The 21519-nt window shown below is 48.2% G+C and overlaps 2 protein-coding genes across 7 annotated transcripts; both read right to left on the bottom strand.

Annotated features, from left to right (window-relative positions):
• Positions 1-171: 171 nt before the first annotated feature.
• Positions 172-14428, bottom strand: unc93b1 (unc-93 homolog B1, TLR signaling regulator). 6 transcript variants are annotated; one of them, XM_088918949.1, is made up of 14 exons: positions 14213-14377; positions 11589-11721; positions 10999-11109; positions 8609-8750; positions 7949-8102; positions 7676-7837; positions 6577-6706; positions 6334-6427; positions 5567-5691; positions 4952-5134; positions 3950-4223; positions 2678-2796; positions 2318-2440; positions 172-1749 (listed from the first exon to the last, which is right to left on the bottom strand). In XM_088918949.1, the coding sequence occupies exons 2-14, from the start codon at positions 11679-11681 to the stop codon at positions 1528-1530; spliced, it is 1932 nt and encodes a 643-aa protein (XP_088775075.1). In that variant the 5' UTR covers positions 11682-11721; positions 14213-14377; the 3' UTR covers positions 172-1527. The 6 variants fall into 6 exon arrangements, with proteins under 6 accessions (XP_088775075.1, XP_088775076.1, XP_088775077.1 ...); XM_088918950.1 differs by lacking the exon at positions 11589-11721 and having other exon boundaries at positions 14213-14428; XM_088918951.1 differs by lacking the exon at positions 11589-11721 and having other exon boundaries at positions 10999-11128; positions 14213-14385.
• Positions 14429-17637: 3209 nt separating this feature from the next.
• timm10 (translocase of inner mitochondrial membrane 10 homolog (yeast)) lies at positions 17638-20208 on the bottom strand. Its single transcript, XM_088919447.1, has 2 exons — positions 19976-20208; positions 17638-18957 (listed from the first exon to the last, which is right to left on the bottom strand). The coding sequence occupies exons 1-2, from the start codon at positions 20044-20046 to the stop codon at positions 18753-18755; spliced, it is 276 nt and encodes a 91-aa protein (XP_088775573.1). The 5' UTR covers positions 20047-20208; the 3' UTR covers positions 17638-18752.
• Between the last annotated feature and the right edge of the window lie 1311 nt (positions 20209-21519).

The raw sequence follows: 21519 nt of genomic DNA, 5'->3' as shown, positions 1-21519 counted from the left end.
TTTCAACTTTCCATACATAAATTGGGACACTGTAAAGGAGACTACCACAGCGGAAATAGTTCAAACAGTTAGTGACTGACTTTAAAAACACCAAATACAAATGATGTTGGCAACCTTTTTTTGAGCACTAGGATAAGACTGAGGAAATAAAGATGACAATCAATATTTTCACCATAAGATTGTAATTAAAAAAAAAAATTTAAAACATGAATCTAAAATGAGGGATTGTAATTTTAGAAGGAATGAGGCAAAGCTTTATCGGTGACGACACACAGTATCACAGGAACACAGATACAAAGTCAGTAGAAGAAGGATGGTGTTAACCAGCAACACAATATTAAAGGCGCTACACAAATTCATCTCTAAAACAAACCAAGGTAATGGTTTATAATGGTTAAATTGAGATATTCAGAAAACAATTCAGTGTAAGAGAACTCTTTACAGACTGTAAACACGTTCTGAGATTCTGATACAGACAGTGAATCAGAGCTCCAGGCACAGCTGGAGAAAGACATGAGGATCACCAAAGAGCAAAAATAATACAAAACAGTTCAATAATAATAATGGAGCAGAACAAAACGAAACAGTAAACAAGAATGAACTGCAACAGCATGGGCAGTTTTTAACGCCACTGACACCATGGGTCCGCAGGCACTTGTCTGGCTTCTGCCCTTTAACCCCCAGGGCATGATGGGTATTTCCCAGCCGTGCTCGAGGACAGGAGCTGGGTTACTTGTGGAGCCCTCAGTCAAATACGGGCAGCACCCACAGGTGGGAGAATTCATAAAGAGGGAGACACAACTAAATGAGGAAACTCTAGACCAACCCAGCCCTGCAACAGTTGTGACCAGTTAAGCAGGCGATTTAAGTAACAGATATCATTTGACCTCTCCAGCCCTCCGAGAGCCTGGGGGTTTCTTAATTGAACAGTGTACTTGGTGACCTGATCAATAGCGTCTCTAGAAACCGCTGAACTGCAAGACTAACTGGTCTCCGGGTTCAGGGGCAGGGTGAGAGTCTATCTGGTGTAGACCAGGCAGTGTCCTGTTACTGGGGAAGATACAGGCCCTGAGCACAGCCAGAAGAAGATTCACTCTAACACACAGGCAGTATGGGATTGACTGACTGGCTAGAGCTCTTTGATCAAGCAACAAGGACAGTCATAGCACTAAAGCACAGGATATCGTACAACGCTGGGTATCTTGTTCCACACTCCCTCAATCCATTCCTGGTTCCTGGTTTTCACCAAACAGCTGGAGCTCAGATGTCTTTTAAGAGTGGAATTTACATCTGACTGTACTGCTGCAAGCTCTATCGCTGTTCAAAGCATTGCATCTGAGAACAGGGGGTGAGCTCTTCAGACGTCCTGGGTTCGACCTTCGGTGTCTGTATGGAGCTTCAACACAGGATTCCAGCAGGCGCACTGGTGTCCTCCCACATCATAAAGACAGGCAGGTTAGGAAGACTCCCCTTCCTTTCTCCCTCACAGACTGTCCGTGCTCCTCTCTCCCTCCTCACTCCTTTCTCTCACAGAGAGGGCTGTACATACTCCTCTCTCCCTCCCGCGTGCTCGTAAGCATAATCCCGCCTCCTCCTCGCGCCGTTGCCCTCGCCCTCTTCCTGCTCCAGGGAGTGGACCCCATGCCCTTCACTGTCTTCACCCCTCTCCTCTCCTGGCTCCTCGCGCTCACTCTTCTCTGAATCCGACTCATCCGAATTCTCTTCCTCCAGATACCGATAACCCTTGACCTGATAAGAAAGGACAGAGGATTGTTTCGTTAGGCGGTTTGAGTTGAAGTGGTCTTCATTTGGGATTGCCATGGATGCTGAACACCACAGTCATTTTGTGTTTACTGCAGATGCTGACTGAACAGCTCTGTACCTCCATCTCACAAACATACAGCACTCTCCGTAAGTACTGGCACAGTGAAGTCAAAATGGCTATTTCTGCTGTATACTCGAGCAATTCGGATTTGAAGTGAAAATACTGTACAGAATGTACAGAATGTCACCTTTTGTGTTTATATGTTGCATCATTTTAAAATAACAGCACTGATTGCGGAAGAAACTGGAGCACCTGGAGCAGACCCACACAAACATACGGAGAACATACAAACTCCATACAGACAGCACCCCAGGAATTGAACCCAGGGCTCCAGGCAGCAATGGTGACGGCTGTGCCACCATACCACCTGCTGCTACACTCATCTTTTTAAATAATTATAACTTAAGGTAAGCTAACAGATGGTGATTAGTGTAAACCTGTACAGCCTAAAGATAGTGATTAATTAATGAAGACAACTTGGAAATCAGTGACCTTGTGCCGTGGTCGTGGGATCCGAGGAAGGCGGTATTGATCCTTCCTGGCCAAACGACGTTCCATTATCCAATAGCAAAGAGAAGCCACCACGAGAGTGACCAAAAGGATTGAGAGCTTGGCCTGAGAAAGAAACAGAGAGGGGTTAATACAGTCCAGACACACTGATTGGACACTACAGGACATTAACACTGCACTGAGAGAGAGAGGTTAATACAGTCCAGACACACTGACTGGACACTACAGGACATTAACACTGCACTGAGAGAGAGGGGTTAATACAGTCCAGACACACTGAGTGGAAGTTTAATAATAGTTAATAATACTTCATAAGGAGAAACAGGAAGAGGAGAGAGGTACCTTCATGGGCAGCCACGCCCACAGATAGACGACGAAGATGGCCATGGCCTGCCACCAGTGATACACTGTGAACACGAAGTCCAGACGCTCCTTGTCCTCATACAGCATCCCCAGCAGAGCTGAGACACAGATAGAGAGTGCTCAGTGCACACAGTCTCACAATCATACACACAGCAGCTGCAGCTAGGGCTACCCACTCTGGTTCTGGGGACCCCCTGTGTTGCACACAGCCCCCCAAACACACTCTGATCACCAATTGAAGAGACTGCAGCAGGTGAACCTCCAGACCCAGCCTGGGCACTGGGCACTCCAGATGGGGCTCACAACCCCAGTTCCAGGGACCCCCCTGCTTAGACAAACACAATACGTGTGTGACAGTGATCACTGATCAAAATGACTCCAAAAACTGTGCTCTATATCCCTGCTACTTTTCTGTCTCTCAAGAAGCTCAACAGCCGAAATGCTTTTTCTGCTTTTCAGTGTGGAATTAAGCTCTGCTTGTTCCTCTGAAGCCAGCACATGCTGATGCAGCTCCCCGCTCGAAGCTCTTGGGATACAATATACTGCTTTATCTTCAATTGTTATATTTTTAAAAAAAATATCCTCGGTCAGTTGTCATCCGAGTGGGGCGGGACCGGTCTGTACAGCCCACTCGAGCACGGAGATACAGGTCTATACAGCCCCACTCGAGCACGGAGATACCAGTCTGTACAGCCCCACTCGAGCACGGAGATACCAGTCTGTACAGCCCCACTCGAGCACGGAGATACAGGTCTGTACAGCCCCACTCGAGAGGGGCGGGACTGGTCTGTACAGCCCCACTCGAGAGGGGCGGGACTGGTCTGTACAGCCCCACTCGAGAGGGGCGGGACTGGTCTGTACAGCCCCACTCGAGAGGGGCGGGACTGGTCTGTACAGCCCCACTCGAGAGGGGCGGGACTGGTCTGTATAGCCCCACCCGAGCAGGGCGGGACTGGTCTGTACAGCCCCACTCGAGAGTGGCGGGACTGGTCTGTACAGCCCCACCGGAGCGGGGCGGGACTGGTCTGTACAGCCCCACTCGAGAGGGGCGGGACTGGTCTGTACAGCCCCACTCGAGAGGGGCGGGACTGGTCTGTATAGCCCCACTCGAGAGGGGCGGGACTGGTCTGTACAGCCCCACTCGAGAGGGGCGGGACTGGTCTGTACAGCCCCACTCGAGAGGGGCGGGACTGGTCTGTACAGCCCCACTCGAGAGGGGCAGGACTGGTCTGTATAGCGGCCAGTACTCACTGCTCACGCCGGTCTTGTTCAGAGCGGTCCCGACGGCCCACAGAGCGGTGAGGATGTAGATGGCGGGTTGAACCCTCGGGTTGCGGGGTTGCGGAGACCAGATGAAGAGCACCACGATCAGACAGAGGTGCAGGGCAGCGCCCCCCAGCAGCGGGACGGGGCGGGGCAGGCGCAGGAAAGACAGGGACAAGGTGGAGGAAATGGAGGAGACCAGGCCATACAGGCCCACCACTTTCCACAACACCTCCAGCCCCAAGGAGCAGACACTGTAGCACTGAGAGAGAGAGAGGGAATACTGTAATACAGTCCAGACACACTGACTGGACACTACAGGACATTAACACTGCAGTGAGAGAGAGGGGTTAATACAGTCCAGACACACTGACTGGACACTACAGGACATTAACACTGCACTGAGAGAGAGGGGTTAATACAGTCCAGACACACTGACTGGACACTCCAGGACATTAACACTGCACTGAGAGAGAGGGGTTAATACAGTCCAGACACACTGACTGGACACTCCAGGACATTAACACTGCACTGAGAGAGAGGGGTTAATACAGTCCAGACACACTGACTGGACACTACAGGACATTAACACTGCACTGAGAGAGAGGGGTTAATACAGTCCAGACACACTGACTGGACACTACAGTACATTAACACTGCACTGAGAGAGAGGGGTTAATACAGTCCAGACACACTGACTGGACACTACAGGACATTAACACTGCACTGAGAGAGAGGGGTTAATACAGTCCAGACACACTGACTGGACACTACAGGACATTAACACTGCACTGAGAGAGAGGGGTTAATACAGTCCAGACACACTGACTGGACACTACAGGACATTAACACTGCACTGAGAGAGAGGGGTTAATACAGTACAGACACACTGACTGGACACTACAGGACATTAACACTGCACTGAGAGAGAGGGGTTAATACAGTCCAGACACACTGACTGGACACTCCAGGACATTAACACTTCCTCACCAGCGTCAGTCCAGTGATGGCAAACAGCACCTCGAAGCCGCTGTAAATGAAGAGAGGACAGAGCAGCCGCAGCCGATAGTCCCTCATGTGTTTGAAGGGCAGCTGGAAGATGTTGCCCCAGCCGATGCTGCGCAGGTCGATCTCCTCTGTGGGCCGGTAGGCGGAGCCGCACAGGGCCAGGAACTGGGCAGAGAGGAGCGCGGTTAACAGCCTGGGCAGAACAGTCGCTGACCAGAGGAGGCCATTCCGACTTTCTTGCCCGTTTGACAGCTAGTAGCTAATTAACCTGTGGGCCTTAAGCCATGTCTGTTATGAAGCCAGGGTTTTAAACAACATGGCTGGGCAGCTCGTTCCACACTCCCGCCACCCATTGTGTAAAGAAGTGCCTCCTGTCCTGACTGGAGGATCTCATCCAGCCAGGGTATCAGCTTCACCAACATGGCTCGGTACCTTGTTGACTGCTTTAACTTTGTCAGTGCCCTTGAGGATTTTGAATACTCAGATCAGATCCCCTCATAACCTTGTCTGCTCAAGACTGAAGAGATTTAGTTCCTCCAGCCTGTCAGGGACAGAGAGGGGTGAGGAAACCAGAGAGGGGGCAGGTGCACATCTCACCGTAATCATGGCGATGAAGGCCACCCCCATTAGAGCGCTCTCCACCTCGATCAGATTCATGCTGCGGGGCAGGCGAGACAGGACCGTCTTGTTGAGACCAGAAATAATCCCCACTCCGTCCGACCCTGGGGACGAGAGAGGAGCTTGACACAGCACATTTCTAGGGGTCCGGGGCCGTGTGGTCGCTGTGACCAGGACCGGGACAGTGACAGCTCCGAGTCGCCTGGGCACTGCCAGAGTTGGGACAGGCTACAGTGAATGCCAGGACCTGCCTGGTGCCCACAATCTGGCAAAGACCTCAGCGAGAGGCACTATCCTTCCCATAAGGCATTGCAGCAGATCACATGACGAACGGCTCTGACAGAGGCTCCCCTGAGGAGCACCTCGTTAGCCCGTTACTTGTGCCTCAATCAAGCATCCTGGCAGTAATTTTCACGTGACCTCTCATGTGTCCGCAGTCGGCATTAAGACAGGAGCAGCAGAAGGGAGAGAAGACAGACAGCTGGCACTCTGGTGTCCGGGGCTGGAAATCTGGGATTCTGCTGGAGTCCCGCTCCCTCCTGGTCCCGGCAGCCTGTGGCTATCCTGGGAAGCAGTGACGTCACTCACAGCAGCTGGGGGGCGAGCCGGCACGGGCGAATCCGAGGGCCCTGAGGAGCTCTCTCTCTCGGCCTCAGACTGCGTGGCCGTCCTGCCCCCTACCTCGTCCCCTGTCCTGCTCCCCTCCTCTCCAGCTGGAGCCACACGGGGGCAGAGCCCTGTCTTACCACAGTGCCTGACGTTGTACAGCGTGTGGTTGTAGTCGTAGAGGTACTGGTTCAGGAAGAACACCATCGGGAACTCGGCAAACACGAAACTCAGCTGGAAACGACAGGATGTCACACAGAGTAAGCCCGCCGTCGATGGCTGAGCAGCTGAAACTCTGACTGACTGGCACACGGACACACAGCTCATTCACACGCCGCCCGACGGAGGAGAGCAGAGCTCAGGGGTGGGCTTGGCCAACTCACATGGAAGATGCAGTAGAAGACAGAATGGAAAATGATGATGTAACGGTGAAACGCCCCCTTGGGCGGCTTCTTCTGCTCCTGGACATGTTCCTCCTTGTAATGGACAAACTCATAGTATTGCTGAGCCATCCTGAGAGAGACAGAGAGAGAGGGGTTAATACAGTCCAGACACACTGACTGGACACTACAGGACATTAACACTGCACTGAGAGAGAGGGGTTCATACAGTCCAGACACACTGACTGGACACTACAGGACATTAACACTGCACTGAGAGAGAGGGGTTAATACAGTCCAGACACACTGACTGGACACTCCAGGACATTAACGCTGCACTGAGAGAGAGGGGTTAATACAGTCCAGACACACTGACTGGACACTACAGGACATTAACACTGCACTGAGAGAGAGGGGTTAATACAGTCCAGACTCTCTGACTGGACACTCCAGTACATTAACACCGCACTGAGAGAGAGGGGTTAATACAGTCCAGACACACTGACTGGACACTACAGGACATTAACACCGCACTGAGAGAGAGGGGTTCATACAGTCCAGACACACTGACTGGACACTACAGGACATTAACACTGCACTGAGAGAGAGGGGTTAATACAGTCCAGACACACTGACTGGACACTCCAGTACATTAACACTGCAAGTCAGTTATTGAGATAACCAGTTGCAAATGCCAGGCTAACAGTTGTTCATACACTGCAGGAGCCAGGGATCTTCTGCCAGGAAAGTCCAAATAATTGTACTCTGATATATTTTATGAACTGTCTATGCATTATGATGAAGAGCTCTGCTAAGGAAAACCAGGTTTCTGGTGTAAGTGGTGCTGGTGGATCTTCTCTTCTCTTTGGAGCAGAATTGAAGCAGTGCCCCAGTGTGAAGACCAGGGGTACTGTCCTGCTGTCCTTCAGGGAAGATGTTAAACTGAGGTCCTGACTGCTGATCATGACAGCAGGGGCATGGATCTCAGTGTCCCGGCTCAGCCTTGCTCTGGTTCTGAAGAGTGCTGTGTGCACACGCACCTATGAGTACACACACACACACACACACACACACATGTATGCACACACACTAACACACTAACCTGGTGATGTAGTTGCCCAGTGATGCCCACAGAGGGACGATGGCCACTCCAATGGCAACAGCAGAGGGTACCAGGGTGTAGTATCGCTCCCAGTAATTGGTGGACACAAACAGGGCGTAGATACCAGAGGCCAGAAACATCATCCATTTGGTACCCAGGAACCTGAGAGGGCAGGACACAGACAAGGCTGAGCAGAGCGGGTGGACTGGACACACCCACACCTCACTCACTAGGCACCCCCCTGCTGCCCCCAGGGACCCCTGCCTTTCTCACCTGATCAGCACAGGGGTGTAGAGCAGAGCCACGATGGGAGTGACATTGATTCCCATCAACATCTTGCTGTCAATGTCCTCCAGACCCAGGTTCCCATACTTCACCTCCCGGTATGTCTCGTCATAGTGCAGGATCAGCTGCATCTGCAACAGCCCTGCAGCACAGGAGTGATATTGACACTGTAGTGCAGGATCAGCTGCATCTGCAACAGCCCTGCAGCACAGGAGTGATATTGACACTGTAGGATCAGCTGCATCTGCAACAGTCGTGCAGCACAGGAGTGATATTGACACTGTAGGATCAGCTGCATCTGCAACAGTCTTGCAGCACAGCAGTGATATTGACACTGTAGGATCAGCTGCATCTGTAACAGCCCTGCAGCACAGCAGTGATATTGACACTGTAGGATCAGCTGCATCTGTAACAGCCCTGCAGCACAGCAGTGATATTGACACCGTAGTGCAGGATCAGCTGCATCTGCAACAGCCACAAAGCCTCCACTCACTACCATACAATGTTATCGAACTCTACAGCAGTAGTGATGCTGGCAGTTGGCATGGTGTTTCTAATGACAGTTCCATTAACACTGGTGTGGCTCTCAGTAATGAAACTGTTGCCGACACTCATATTGACTTTACTACAGCTGTTGGTGCTCATTACCCAGGTAGACGCTGTAGGTCAGCATGCCCCCCACGCTGGCGGCCACAACATTCTTAATTACACACAGACGCTTCCTCCGGTAGTACTTCCTTTCCTCCTCCTCCTCATTGTAGTCTTGATTCGGGCCCAGGAAGTCATCCATCTGAGAGAGGGAGAGAGCTGTGTTCATGTACTGGAGTGTCCAGTCAGTGTGTCTGGACTGTATTAACCCCTCTCTCTCAGTGCAGTGTTAATGTCCTGTAGTGTCCAGTCAGTGTGTCTGGACTGTATTAACCCCTCTCTCTCAGTGCAGTGTTAATGTCCTGTAGTGTCCAGTCAGTGTGTCTGGACTGTATTAACCCCTCTCTCTCAGTGCAGTGTTAATGTCCTGTAGTGTCCAGTCAGTGTGTCTGGACTGTATTAACCCCTCTCTCTCAGTGCAGTGTTAATGTACTGGAGTGTCCAGTCAGTGTGTCTGGACTGTATTAACCCCTCTCTCTCAGTGCAGTGTTAATGTACTGGAGTGTCCAGTCAGTGTGTCTGGACTGTATTAACCCCTCTCTCTCAGTGCAGTGTTAATGTCCTGGAGTGTCCAGTCAGTGTGTCTGGACTGTATTAACCCCTCTCTCTCAGTGCAGTGTTAATGTCCTGGAGTGTCCAGTCAGTGTGTCTGGACTGTATTAACCCCTCTCTCTCAGTGCAGTGTTAATGTCCTGGAGTGTCCAGTCAGTGTGTCTGGACTGTATTAACCCCTCTCTCTCAGTGCAGTGTTAATGTACTGGAGTGTCCAGTCAGTGTGCCTGTACTGTATTAACCCCTCTCTCTCAGTGCAGTGTTAATGTACTGGAGTGTCCTGTCAGTGTGTCTGGACTGTATTAACCCCTCTCTCTCAGTGCAGTGTTAATGTCCTGTATTGTCCAGTCAGTGTGTCTGGACTGTATTAACCCCTCTCTCTCAGTGCAGTGTTAATGTACTGGAGTGTCCAGTCAGTGTGTCTGTACTGTATTAACCCCTCTCTCTCAGTGCAGTGTTAATGTCCTGGAGTGTCCAGTCAGTGTGTCTGGACTGTATTAACCCCTCTCTCTCAGTGCAGTGTTAATGTACTGGAGTGTCCAGTCAGTGTGTCTGTACTGTATTAACCCCTCTCTCTCAGTGCAGTGTTAATGTCCTGGAGTGTCCAGTCAGTGTGTCTGGACTGTATTAACCCCTCTCTCTCAGTGCAGTGTTCATGTACTGGAGTGTCCAGTCAGTGTGTCTGTACTGTATTAACCCCTCTCTCTCAGTGCAGTGTTAATGTCCTGTAGTGTCCAGTCAGTGTGTCTGGACTGTATTAACCCCTCTCTCTCAGTGCAGTGTTCATGTACTGGAGTGTCCAGTCAGTGTGCCTGTACTGTATTAACCCCTCTCTCTCAGTGCAGTGTTAATGTACTGGAGTGTCCAGTCAGTGTGTCTGGACTGTATTAACCCCTCTCTCTCAGTGCAGTGTTAATGTCCTGTAGTGTCCAGTCAGTGTGTCTGGACTGTATTAACCCCTCTCTCTCAGTGCAGTGTTAATGTCCTGGAGTGTCCAGTCAGTGTGTCTGGACTGTATTAACCCCTCTCTCTCAGTGCAGTGTTAATGTCCTGGAGTGTCCAGTCAGTGTGTCTGGACTGTATTAACCCCTCTCTCTCAGTGCAGTGTTAATGTACTGGAGTGTCCAGTCAGTGTGTCTGTACTGTATTAACCCCTCTCTCTCAGTGCAGTGTTAATGTCCTGTAGTGTCCAGTCAGTGTGTCTGGACTGTATTAACCCCTCTCTCTCAGTGCAGTGTTCATGTACTGGAGTGTCCAGTCAGTGTGTCTGGACTGTATTAACCCCTCTCTCTCTCAGTGCAGTGTTCATGTACTGGAGTGTCCAGTCAGTGTGCCTGTACTGTATTAACCCCTCTCTCTCAGTGCAGTGTTAATGTACTGGAGTGTCCAGTCAGTGTGTCTGGACTGTAGTAACCCCTCTCTCTCAGTGCAGTGTTAATGTACTGGAGTGTCCAGTCAGTGTGTCTGGACTGTATTAACCCCTCTCTCTCAGTGCAGTGTTAATGTCCTGTAGTGTCCAGTCAGTGTGTCTGGACTGTATTAACCCCTCTCTCTCAGTGCAGTGTTAATGTCCTGGAGTGTCCAGTCAGTGTGTCTGGACTGTATTAACCCCTCTCTCTCAGTGCAGTGTTAATGTCCTGGAGTGTCCAGTCAGTGTGTCTGGACTGTATTAACCCCTCTCTCTCAGTGCAGTGTTAATGTCCTGTAGTGTCCAGTCAGTGTGTCTGGACTGTATTAACCCCTCTCTCTCAGTGCAGTGTTAATGTACTGGAGTGTCCAGTCAGTGTCTGTACTGTATATGAATTCTGTCTTTACTGTAATGTGTACTTCTCTCTCACCTGCCCTTGTAAATCCTCTGCTCTTTGTCCAGACTGCTGTTCCGCAGTGTTGTCAGCAGGGGGAGCTGTGCTGGGCTCAGCCTCAGTGTACACATTGTCAGCGTCCTCCATCTGCTGAACAGTCACAGAACTGCAACAGCCATCGACATCATGGTGATTGTGAAGTAATAAATAATAATATTAATAATAATAATAATTGCTTACACTTCTATAGCGCTTTTCTGGCACTCCACTCAAAGCGCTTTTACAGGTACTGTTATCAACAGTTCATATGCAGAGTGAGCACTAAGGTCTCCAACCTTAGTAGTACAAATGTTCCTTTCTGGCAGCAATCACAGAACTACAGGTATAGCAGAGTGAACACCAAGCCTGAAGAAGCTACTTACAAAAAAGCCGAAGTCCTTTATGACAACATATTATTCACATCTTCTAGACAATGTGGGAAAGCAATTATAAAGACAATCAGAGTGCGAGGATACAGCTTTAAGAGGGTAGAAATGAAATTACAGGACGCAGTGTTAATACTGTCTGATGCCCTACTGTAGTAAGGCCTCATGGAGAATATTGTGTATATTGGTTCACCGCCTTACAGAACAGACACTGCTGCTCAGGAAGGAGCCCAGAGCAGAGCCGGCGGGTACCGTCCCGGGCAGAAGGAGCTCCTCCTCTCTCAGCAGAGCCATGATGATCTGGCGGACCTGGCAGTGCTGCAGGGCTCACAGACTACATGACGAAACAGAGGGAAGAGAAACTCGCAGCTGCGCGGAACATGTGACAAGAGGAGTGAAAGTAATGGTGAACAGCTGCTGGGGTTCTGTGGCGATTTTGCCAACTCTAACTCGATACTTCATCCCTTCACCAAGGCACAGGCCTGGCCAGACTCCCAGGAAACTCGCACCAAGAATTTGTTGATTTAAACTGTTTAAAAACGGAACGATTGCAGTGAAACAGAACCGTGGGGGAATGGCATCCACAGTACAATTATGGCTCGCCACAGGAAGAAGTCGCCTTGGTCTGGCCAGTGAGCAACAGGAGAAACATTTCCCTTCAGAGAAACAGCAGGCACAGGACTGAAGGGCTCAGCCTCAGCTCCGGTGTGGACTAGAATCAGCGCCATCTCAGCAGAAGAGATTTTAATTGCATAAGATAATATCACAAGCAAGAAGAGGCCCCTCTGTCCATCTAGCCTGTTTGGTCTTTAGAGGCTGAATGAGCCGGGGAGCTCATGTAATTTGTTCCACACCCCTACAACCCTTTGTGTAAAGCAATCTTTTTTTTCTGTTTCTTTTCTCTTTCTTGCTTGTTGTCCGGAGGCTGTCCTCGGCTGTAAATGCATATTCCCATAGCTTCCACTTGTGTTACTGTGCTGATTTTTTTTCCATTTGTATTAATTTTATGAAAGAACATCCTATTTGCAGGATGCCTTCCAAAGTTTCCGAGATGCATCTGTATATACTTCTGAAGTATGGGGCAGGCAGGTTTTCTGACAGGCTGAAAGGCCTTTTCTGTTAGCCAGTTATTCTGTATCACTGAAATTGTGATTGAAATATTCCGTATAATCTAGAAGTTAAACAGTTCTGTGTCTCATTTCTGTCAACCCTGACCAACTCATCACAGCCACCCCACCCTGCAAAAAGATATTAACCACTTTCTTAGCTTAGGTACCTGAAATGATTTAATAACCTGTAGTTTTCTTTACAGTCACCATCACAGCTGAACTGTACCTGCAGAAACACGCAATCCCCTTCACAATCGAACCCAAGCAACACACACAGCCACTCGCACCCTCTCACTCTTACACCCACTCGCTCTCACACACTCATGAAAACCGGGGAAGAAATCACCAGACTGCTTCATGAGTCAATGTGAGAGGAATAAGAACTGATTTGAAAAAGTCATTCAGTGTCTTTTCTAAGTTTGGCATTTCTGCTTTCATGCACTCGCTTGGTTTCTGTCAGAGAAGGAACAGAAACACAACACAAGATGAACACAGGACACACTATTTCCCACTCAAGCTCTCGGTTATCTCTACTGATTTATGCGTCCATTTTCTAACGGGTACTTCTAATTCAGAACTGCATAGCCACAGGGGATCCAGAGCCTATCCCAGCAAGCAATTGGGCAGGATACACCCCGGAGAGGACGCCAGTCCATCACAGGGCAGAGACATAAACACACAGACTCTCACACCTGGGGCAATTTTCCCAGAAGCCAATAACCTACCAAACAGTTCAAACAGTTAGTGTCTGACTTTAAAACACCAAATACAAATGATAATATTGGCAACCTGTTTTGAGCACTAGGATAAGACTGAGGGGAAAATTATGACAATCAAAATTGTCACCACAAGACTGTAATTTTTTTTAAAATTATATATAGAGTAAATATAAATCCGTATACATAGAGTGTATACTAAGATACTGGGCATCAAAGAAACCACTTATAACTGCAACAGATTAAAAAATGTACCAAGAACATGACAAGCTTTTTTTTTGCACCAGGTGCACTGACATATTAGTGAACAGATATGACAGACGTAATTTCATTGTGCTGATTAACGTTGGCTATCAACAGGGCACAACGTTTCGGCCGTGGAGCCTTCTTCAGGTGTGAGCACCTCACCTCAATAAACCTCATTAAAAAATGATTGCGCTGATCGCTCGCTTCAATTACTCAAAAACCCATGCTGTCTCGCAGCGTCCTGGAGCTCAGTGGCCATGGGCGACCGCTGAAATTGTCGCACTCTTTCACAACAGGGCTGTGGGCACCACATCTCGTCCGACACTTGAGTACAATCCACAGCCGAAACTCAACACGGCTTTAACGCAGAAATTATTACGATTAAATACCGACAGAAGCAATGTCGCACCTCAAAATGAACTCCTAAAGATAATACCGTATTTGAACATCTACCTGTTCCCAAACCAGCCATGTCGGGCATGTCGCCAACTCGAGGAAGCAATCTCATTAATGGAGTTGGCTCGTTTTTTTTTAATCTACATGTTTTAGAAAACTCAAAAATCTTAGAATTCAGAAGCGACAAGGTAATGCAGAGACACGATTACAGCTGGAGAGCAGGAACGCACCTGTTCATTTAAAAGGCACGTAAAGTCGTCGCAAAACTCTTTATAAAATTACGGATTAATTAAAAAAAAAACAAATCTGAGGCTCATCATACGGAAAAAGAAAACATCACCTCGCAAGGTAGACTCACCTTTCCGAAGGAAACAGCTGTCAGTAAGAGTGGCAACTATCTTTCAACTCTATATTTTTGTTTGGAAAAAAAAAAAGCTGCGACTATATTTTGCTCCTTTTTCAGAGCGAGGGGAAAGTAAGCGGCCGTGTGTTTTTTTTTTTCCACCAGGTTCCTGTTTCGTTTGCGACAGTACATGAGAGGGACAGAAATAAAAACTCAAATCCTATCAGAGAGGGAAGCGAAACTGGCCAAGCCCGGTCAACATCCAGCCGTCCTCTCTCTCCCCGCTCCCGCCCATCTTTAAAGGCGCAGCACCCGAACCGGCGCGCCACCTCCCTGACGCGGGGAAGACACTCACGAAACTGATATGATACTGTTATCAATATTATATGAATGAAAAAATATGAATATTATATGTTAAGTTATCAGGTAACACCTGACTTGCGTCACCACTTCCAGTTCCAAAGCAAAGGGATGTTTGGCTGAGATGTGGTGGTCCCAGATTCAGTGATCAAAGCTAACGTAATGTTTACCTTGGTTTGCCTCACTTAATTACGCTCTGGGTAAATAATCCGGTGTCAAATCAACAGTGAAGCAGCAGATCATAGAACAGGCAGACCGGAAAGGAAAAAGGTGAAAAGGTAGGTAAAAGAAGAGAAGAGAAAGACAAGAAAAGGGATAGGGCAAGAGCTCCTTGTCCTAATCCCCCTTAAAGACCAGACTGGAGAAAGACCGAAGTGTTTGAGCCTTGTTGAGACAGCCTGCTGCTCTGCGGTTGTAAGGGAACTCTGATGTGTTCCCTGTGTAAAGAATTCGCTGGTTCTCCTGGTTAATGAGCGCGGTTTTAGAATAGGCAGATGGGCTCCCTTTCATTTGGTGGCAAATGGGTTTACAGGCAGATTTAACTGCAAGTTGTATTCTATTAGGTTTAGAAGACAGCTTTTCTCTTCTTTCGGCCTCTGTAGGCATTACATAATAATAATAATAATTATTATTATAATTGCTTACACTTATATAGCGCTTTTCTGGACACTCCACTCAAAGTGCTTTACAGGTAATGGGGACTCCCCTCCACCACCACCAATGTGCAGCCCCACCTGGATGATGCGACGGCAGCCATAGTGCACCAGAACGCTCACCAGTGTCCATGTCCAGGTTGTGGTCACTGAGCCTGTCCTCTCTTGTGAGTCTGTCTGTGTCCAGTGTCTGTGTGCAGGCCGTAGTCACTGAGCCTGTCCTCTCTGGACAGTCAGGTCTGTCTGTGTCCAGTGTCCATGTACAGACCGAGGTCACTGAGCCTGTCCTCTCTAGACTGTCAGGTCTGTCTGTGTCCAGTGTCTGTGTACAGACCGTGGTCACTGAGCCTGTCCTCTCTGGACAGTCAGGTATGTCTGTGTCCAGTGTCCATGTACAGGCTGTGGTCACTGAGCCTGTCCTCTCTGGACAGTCAGGTCTGTGTACAGGCCATGGTCACTGAGCCTGTCCTCTCTGGACAGTCAGGTCTGTCTGTGTCCAGTGTCCATGTACAGACCGAGGTCACTGAGCCTGTCCTCTCTGGACAAGTCAGGTCTGTCTGTGTCCAGTGTCTGTGTACAGACCGTGGTCACTGAGCCTGTCCTCTCTGGACAGTCAGGTCTGTCTGTGTCCAGTGTCCATGTACAGGCTGTGGTCACTGAGCCTGTCCTCTCTGGAGAGTAAAGTCTGTTTGTGTCCAGTTTCTATGTCCACTCTGGACAGGAAGCACATCTTTACACAAAGGTGGGAGTGTGGAACAAGTTGCCCAGCCATGTTGTTGAAGCCTGTACCTTGGCTTCTTTCAAGAAACATATTGATGAGATCCTGACATTTTTTATCTACTAAGTACAAACTGGGTAACTATGTGGGCTGAATAGCCTCCTCTCTTTTGTGACCTGCATTGTGTGATCAGGTTCCCCATTTCCCTGTATGGTACAGTATTCACAGCTCAGTTACCAGGCAAGTTCAGTTTTTCTGTTCTCTGCAGGGCTCAGATTCTCACAGGCTGTACAAGTGTACAGAGTACTTGTAAAAGATGTTTGTGTTTTTGTGAGTATTTGGCATGATTTGAGTTTCCTGATTCATTACTTTCATTCATTTTTTCATTCAATTAAAACTTTCCCTGACCGTAGAAAGTGTGTATTTCTTAAACAATTTACTTCATGTCTGCCTTTTAAAATCTATATTCTCTCTTGCTTGAATTATTCACACACTCTCCCTTTTTACCCTGTTCAGTGCCCAGAGGCTGTCACAGCCTCTCTGAAGCGACGCAGTTGGAGTCCTAACAGCCTGAAATCAAGACACATTAAGTGAGAGTTTATTTTACCTTTATTTACACATCACAACACAGGCCCATCCATGCATTTCCTGACTGCTTCATCCAGCTCAGGGCTGTTGGGGGAACCGGAGCCTATCCTGGTAAGGATTCAATTAAATAAATGGTCTGATGAAGCCAGGAAGGAACTTCTGGTCCTAAATGCAAAACATCCCATTCAGAAAAAACTGAGTACAGCTCCTCACCCACTGAGCACCATCCCTGCAGTAGAGCATGGTGGAGGCTGCGCTCTGTTATGGGGGTATTTCTCTGCACCTGGGACTGGGGCTTTTATCAGGACTGAAGGGAAACTGGATGAAACCAAATACAGACTCTTGGCAGATAACCTGCTGCCCTCTGCTAGGAAGCTGAAATGAGGACTGGATTTCACTCTTCCACATTACAACCCCAAGCACACAGCCAGAGCAGCAGTGCAGTTGCTGTAGAACAGACAGATAAGCGTCCCTGAGTGGCCCAGTCAGAACCCAGACTCGCAGGCTGCAATCCGACAGCTTCAACACCCCCTCGGTGTGAGTGAGCTTGAGCAGCTCTGGAGGGAGCAGTGAGCAAACACTGCCAAGTCTCGGTGTGTTACGCTGGTACAGGTGGATCCTATCAGATTCATGGCTGTAATTCAAGAAAAAGCTGCTAACCCAGGGGTGTGTACACTTCTCCAGCCCACTTGTCCTGGGTATCATTTGGGACGATTGTTCAGCATGTTTGAGCATTTGCTTTGCATTGAGAAGTTGTGTTAGAATGTGTGAATAAAGGTCAAATAAGTTCTAATTTAATGTGAATTGGTTCCAATGTTAGGCCACACTGTGCTGTTTTGGAAAGGGTTGTAAACTTGCTAGCTACAGGCACACAGTATATAAATTTAAAAGAATCCCTGCTATCCGTAGATGACATTTCCCTAGCAAACTTCCTGTGTTCTGTTACAGGGTCAGAAATTAGAGTATGGCCCCACATTCTGCCATCCTGACAGCTCAGCATTTTTCTGCCTACTGACCTGCACTTCTTAGCAGACAGGAAAAAACATTCTGGGTGACAGGAAACACTCACTGATACCAGTCTGATCTGTAGAACCAAATGACAGAGACAAACACTCAAGGTCTTCAAAAAAACTGCTACATCTTTATAATCCTGAACAGCACAGAACAAACCACACCATGAAAACACTTCACGGGAACACAGCAGAAAGTCCATCATAAGGTTATTCACACATTTATAAAGATTAATAGTTTATTAAACTGTATTCTTCAAGTCTAGGTAACTGTGTCATCACACATATGCTGGCAAATAGTCTCCAGACAGCAAAACTCAATTCAGACCTACAGACAAAACTGCAGACTGAAGTAGCTGAGTCTCCTTAGAGGTGAAGAGAGAAGAATAAAAGGGGACCTGAGTAATTAACCTCTCAATGGAATCAAACAGTGAAAAGTGAAACAGAGGACAGGAGTAGAAACTAAGAGGAAGTATATTTAAAACTGAAAACAGGAGCAATGTCTTTAAACGAAAGGGTGCTGGGAGTCTGGAACAAGCTGCTCAGTCATGCTGTTGAAGCCGATTCTCTCAAGACACAGCTGGATGAGATCGTCTGGTCAGGACAAGAGACTTCTTTACACAAAGGGTGGTGGGAGCGTGGAACAAGCTACCCAGCCATGCTGTTGAAGCCGGCGCCCTGGTTTCTTTCAAGTCTCATGAGATCCTAAGATCAATGAACTACTAACAACCAAAATGGGTGGATAGATTGAATGGTCTCCTCTTGTGGGAAACCATGTCTTATGTTCTTGTCTACACAAAAAAGAGTGTGTAGAGGAAACAAGTTAATAAAGGTTTTATTTACCAAAAACTGTCCCAATTGGGGACAAAGCAGCACAGATACACTAACAATTGCAAACAAGAAGCTGAAAAAAACATCCAACATCATACAGCATCAACTTCCATGATAACACGAAAACTGCACAAACTTCAGTCCTATTATAAACCATGAGGAACTGCGGCGTTAAGTCCGACACAGAAAGGGGCTAATACGGAACAGACACAGACAAAAACTGGAAACTACATTCATACAATGAGAGAGGTTCATACAATACAGCATACAGATAGAGACTATAACGTATTAACCCAGCTCTCTTAGACATGAATGTACCGAAATGCTCAGTCCTCTAGTGTAAAGTGTGCTGTACTGACAAACCCGGCCCCCTGACCCCCTGTCCTTCCCCACAGCTAGACGGTGGCTGGGGCTCCCTGCTGCACCCTCTTCATCAGCTCTTCGTCCTGCACAGACAGCTCGGTCAGCTTGCGGCCCATCCTCTCGTGGACGTCCAGGTACTTGGCCACACACCGGTCCAGACACACCGCCTCGCCCTTGGACAGCTCTGCTTCCTTGTAGTGGGGGGGGACACACTTCCTGTGACACGCACTGGTCATCCTGGCAGAGAGAGAGAGGGGTTAATACAGTCCAGACACACTGACTGGACACTACAGGACATTAACACTACACTGAGAGAGAGGGGTTAATACAGTCCAGACACACTGACTGGACACTACAGGACATTAACACTGCACAGAGAGAGGGGTTAATACAGTCCAGACACACTGACTGGACACTACAGGACATTAACACTGCACTGAGAGAGAGGGGTTAATACAGTCCAGACACACTGACTGGACACTACAGTACATTAACACTGCAGTGAGAGAGACGGGTTAATACAGTCCAGACACACTGACTGGACACTACAGGACATTAACACTGCACTGAGAGAGAGAGACGGGTTAATACAGTCCAGACACACTGACTGGACACTACAGGACATTAATACTGCACTGAGAGAGAGAGAGGGGTTAATACAGTCCAGACACACTGACTGGACACTACAGGACATTAACACTGCACTGAGAGAGAGGGGTTAATACAGTACAGACACACTGACTGGACACTACAGGACACTAACACTGCACTGAGAGAGAGGGGTTAATACAGTCCAGACACACTGACTGGACACTCCAGTACATTAACACTGCACTGAGAGAGAGGGAATAATAAACTTGTACCCACAGAGAGCCGTTAGCAGAAAACAGAAGTTGTTATATATCTCTCTAAGTGTAATGGATTACAAATACTGGTGTGGCGTCAGGACCAGATTAATAACATTACGTGTGGAAAAACGAAAGACAGACAGAAAAAGCACTCCTTTGGCCTATATTTCTCCAAACTCAGGCAAACGCTATCGCGGAAAACGAACTGCACAGCTTGTTTTAACCGCGCAGTCTTGTTCTTGTTCCGCATGAAGCTCGAGAGCAGCTCTTGCTGGGTGTCTTAATGACGGTGTTCAGAAAAAGAAAAGGGTACAGTGGGGAAAGAAAACATGCACGTAAACAACAGACTCGCTCGCACACAGGTAGGCTTATTTCTCGATATAATATCACGACAAACATCACTGTACCGGTTGTACATGTCGGCCATCATCTCCACCTCCAGCTCTGCGGCGAGCTGCTGAGCTTTCATCGGGTCCATCTCTTCGGGACAGAATCGTTTACAACCACCGGCATCCGCTGCGTCTTATTCTGCGTTTCACCTTCACTAAACGCACATGTGTCCCCTCCAGTGAACCGCTTTGCTGCTTCCGCTGTCAAAAACAGCCACTGGGCCATCGCCAAGAAAAACACCATAGACACATTGAGGTGCTCTTTGGGTGCATCTTACGGGAGCGGGTGACGCTTGGTGGCGACCGCCAGGAACTGCTGTTTGGGAGGAATATCACAGCATGAATAAGTAGTCCCGTACGGGATTGGACACCTCCGCCCATTTACGAGACCATTCCCTAATCAGCAAGTCTAACGAGCAGCGTTTCACGACACCCCGTGGAAATCTCTGAACTTGTAGAAATGAATATTTATTACGGCCTGCGTTAATTCAATCGAAATTCTAACTCCTGTTAGGATGAAAGTTAGGTCAGAAGACCAATTCAGAGTTAAAGCAGTCTTTATCGTACATATTGCTTAAAGAAATAGTGCCAGCACGTCTCTGCAACTTGATTTTGAAACCAGTGACATTTTAAATTTTGCAAGAGAAATTTTACAACGTGTAAAGATGTTTTTAAAATGTAGTCTGGAGTAAAACACAGGGGCCTTATTTTTAATTTTAAACTAGTCTATGTGGCATACTTGTTTTACACTCCACACTGACTTTGTAAAAGGAAAGATGCTGACCTGACAGATGTACAGACTGATGGACTGCAGGTACAGAGGCAGGTAACAGGTGTTCAGGGTCAGTAGTATCAATACAGGTGTAACAAGTCTCAGGTGTGCTGTGGACAGGTCTCAGGTGTGTTGTGGGTCTCAGGTGTGTTGTAGACAGGTCTCAGAGGTGTATTGTTGGTGGTCTCAGGTGTGCTGTGGAAGTGTATTGGGTTGTGGACAGGTCTCAGGCTTGTTGTGGGTCTCAGGTGTGCTGTGGATGTGTATTGGGTATGTTATAGACAGGTCTCAGGTGTGCTGTGGATGTGTATTGGGTTGTGGAAAGGTCTCAGGTGTGTTGTCAGTCTCAGGTGTATTGTTGGTGGTCTCGGGTGTGCTGAAGACAGGTCTCAGGTGTGTTATGGCTCTCAGGTGTATTGTTGGTGGTCTCAGGAGTGTTGTGGATGGATCAGCCAGGGCTCTCCAGGTATTACAGTGCTCTCTTGTGACCACCTGAGTGATTGCAGGCATGCAGTGCTGGCAGTGAGCAGGACACCTCTCCTCCAATCAGCGCTGATCCTCTCGTACGGGGTGGCACTCCCTGTGACATGCTGACAGGAAGACGGGCCAATCAGAGGAGTCTGATCTCCTCCTTCCTCAGTCTCCCCCGTGTGCGGTAACAGGGTTTGAAGCTGAACGCCAGGACGTGGAAAACACAGGACTGAATGCTCCAGATCAGGTGGGTTAAAGAAAATAAATAATTGTTTTTATTAAGAAAAATAAAGACAACAGACTTTGCTTGTGAAACCTG

This window comes from Atractosteus spatula, chromosome 6, assembly GCF_055471065.1.
Source record: "Atractosteus spatula isolate fAtrSpa1 chromosome 6, fAtrSpa1.hap1, whole genome shotgun sequence".
NCBI classification, from domain to species: Eukaryota; Metazoa; Chordata; class Actinopteri; order Semionotiformes; family Lepisosteidae; genus Atractosteus; species Atractosteus spatula.
Note: the sequence above shows the minus strand (reverse complement) of the source record. Positions and strands in the feature narration are given on the sequence as shown.

Bases quoted from the DNA above. Each gene is read 5' to 3' on its own strand.
- unc93b1 (XM_088918949.1), bottom strand. From the start codon at position 11,681: ATGGCTCTGCTGAGAGAGGAGGAGCTCCTTCTGCCCGGGACGGTACCC. The intron at 6,428-6,576 runs GTGAGTTGGCCA...TGTCGTTTCCAG, and splicing joins TCTTCTACTGCATCTTCCAT to CTGAGTTTCGTGTTTGCCGA. The intron at 5,135-5,566 runs GTGAGATGTGCA...CTCTCTGCCCAG, and splicing joins CCTTCATCGCCATGATTACG to TTCCTGGCCCTGTGCGGCTC.
- timm10 (XM_088919447.1), bottom strand. From the start codon at position 20,046: ATGGACCCGATGAAAGCTCAGCAGCTCGCCGCAGAGCTGGAGGTGGAG. The intron at 18,958-19,975 runs GTACAGTGATGT...TCTCTCTGCCAG, and splicing joins ATGGCCGACATGTACAACCG to GATGACCAGTGCGTGTCACA.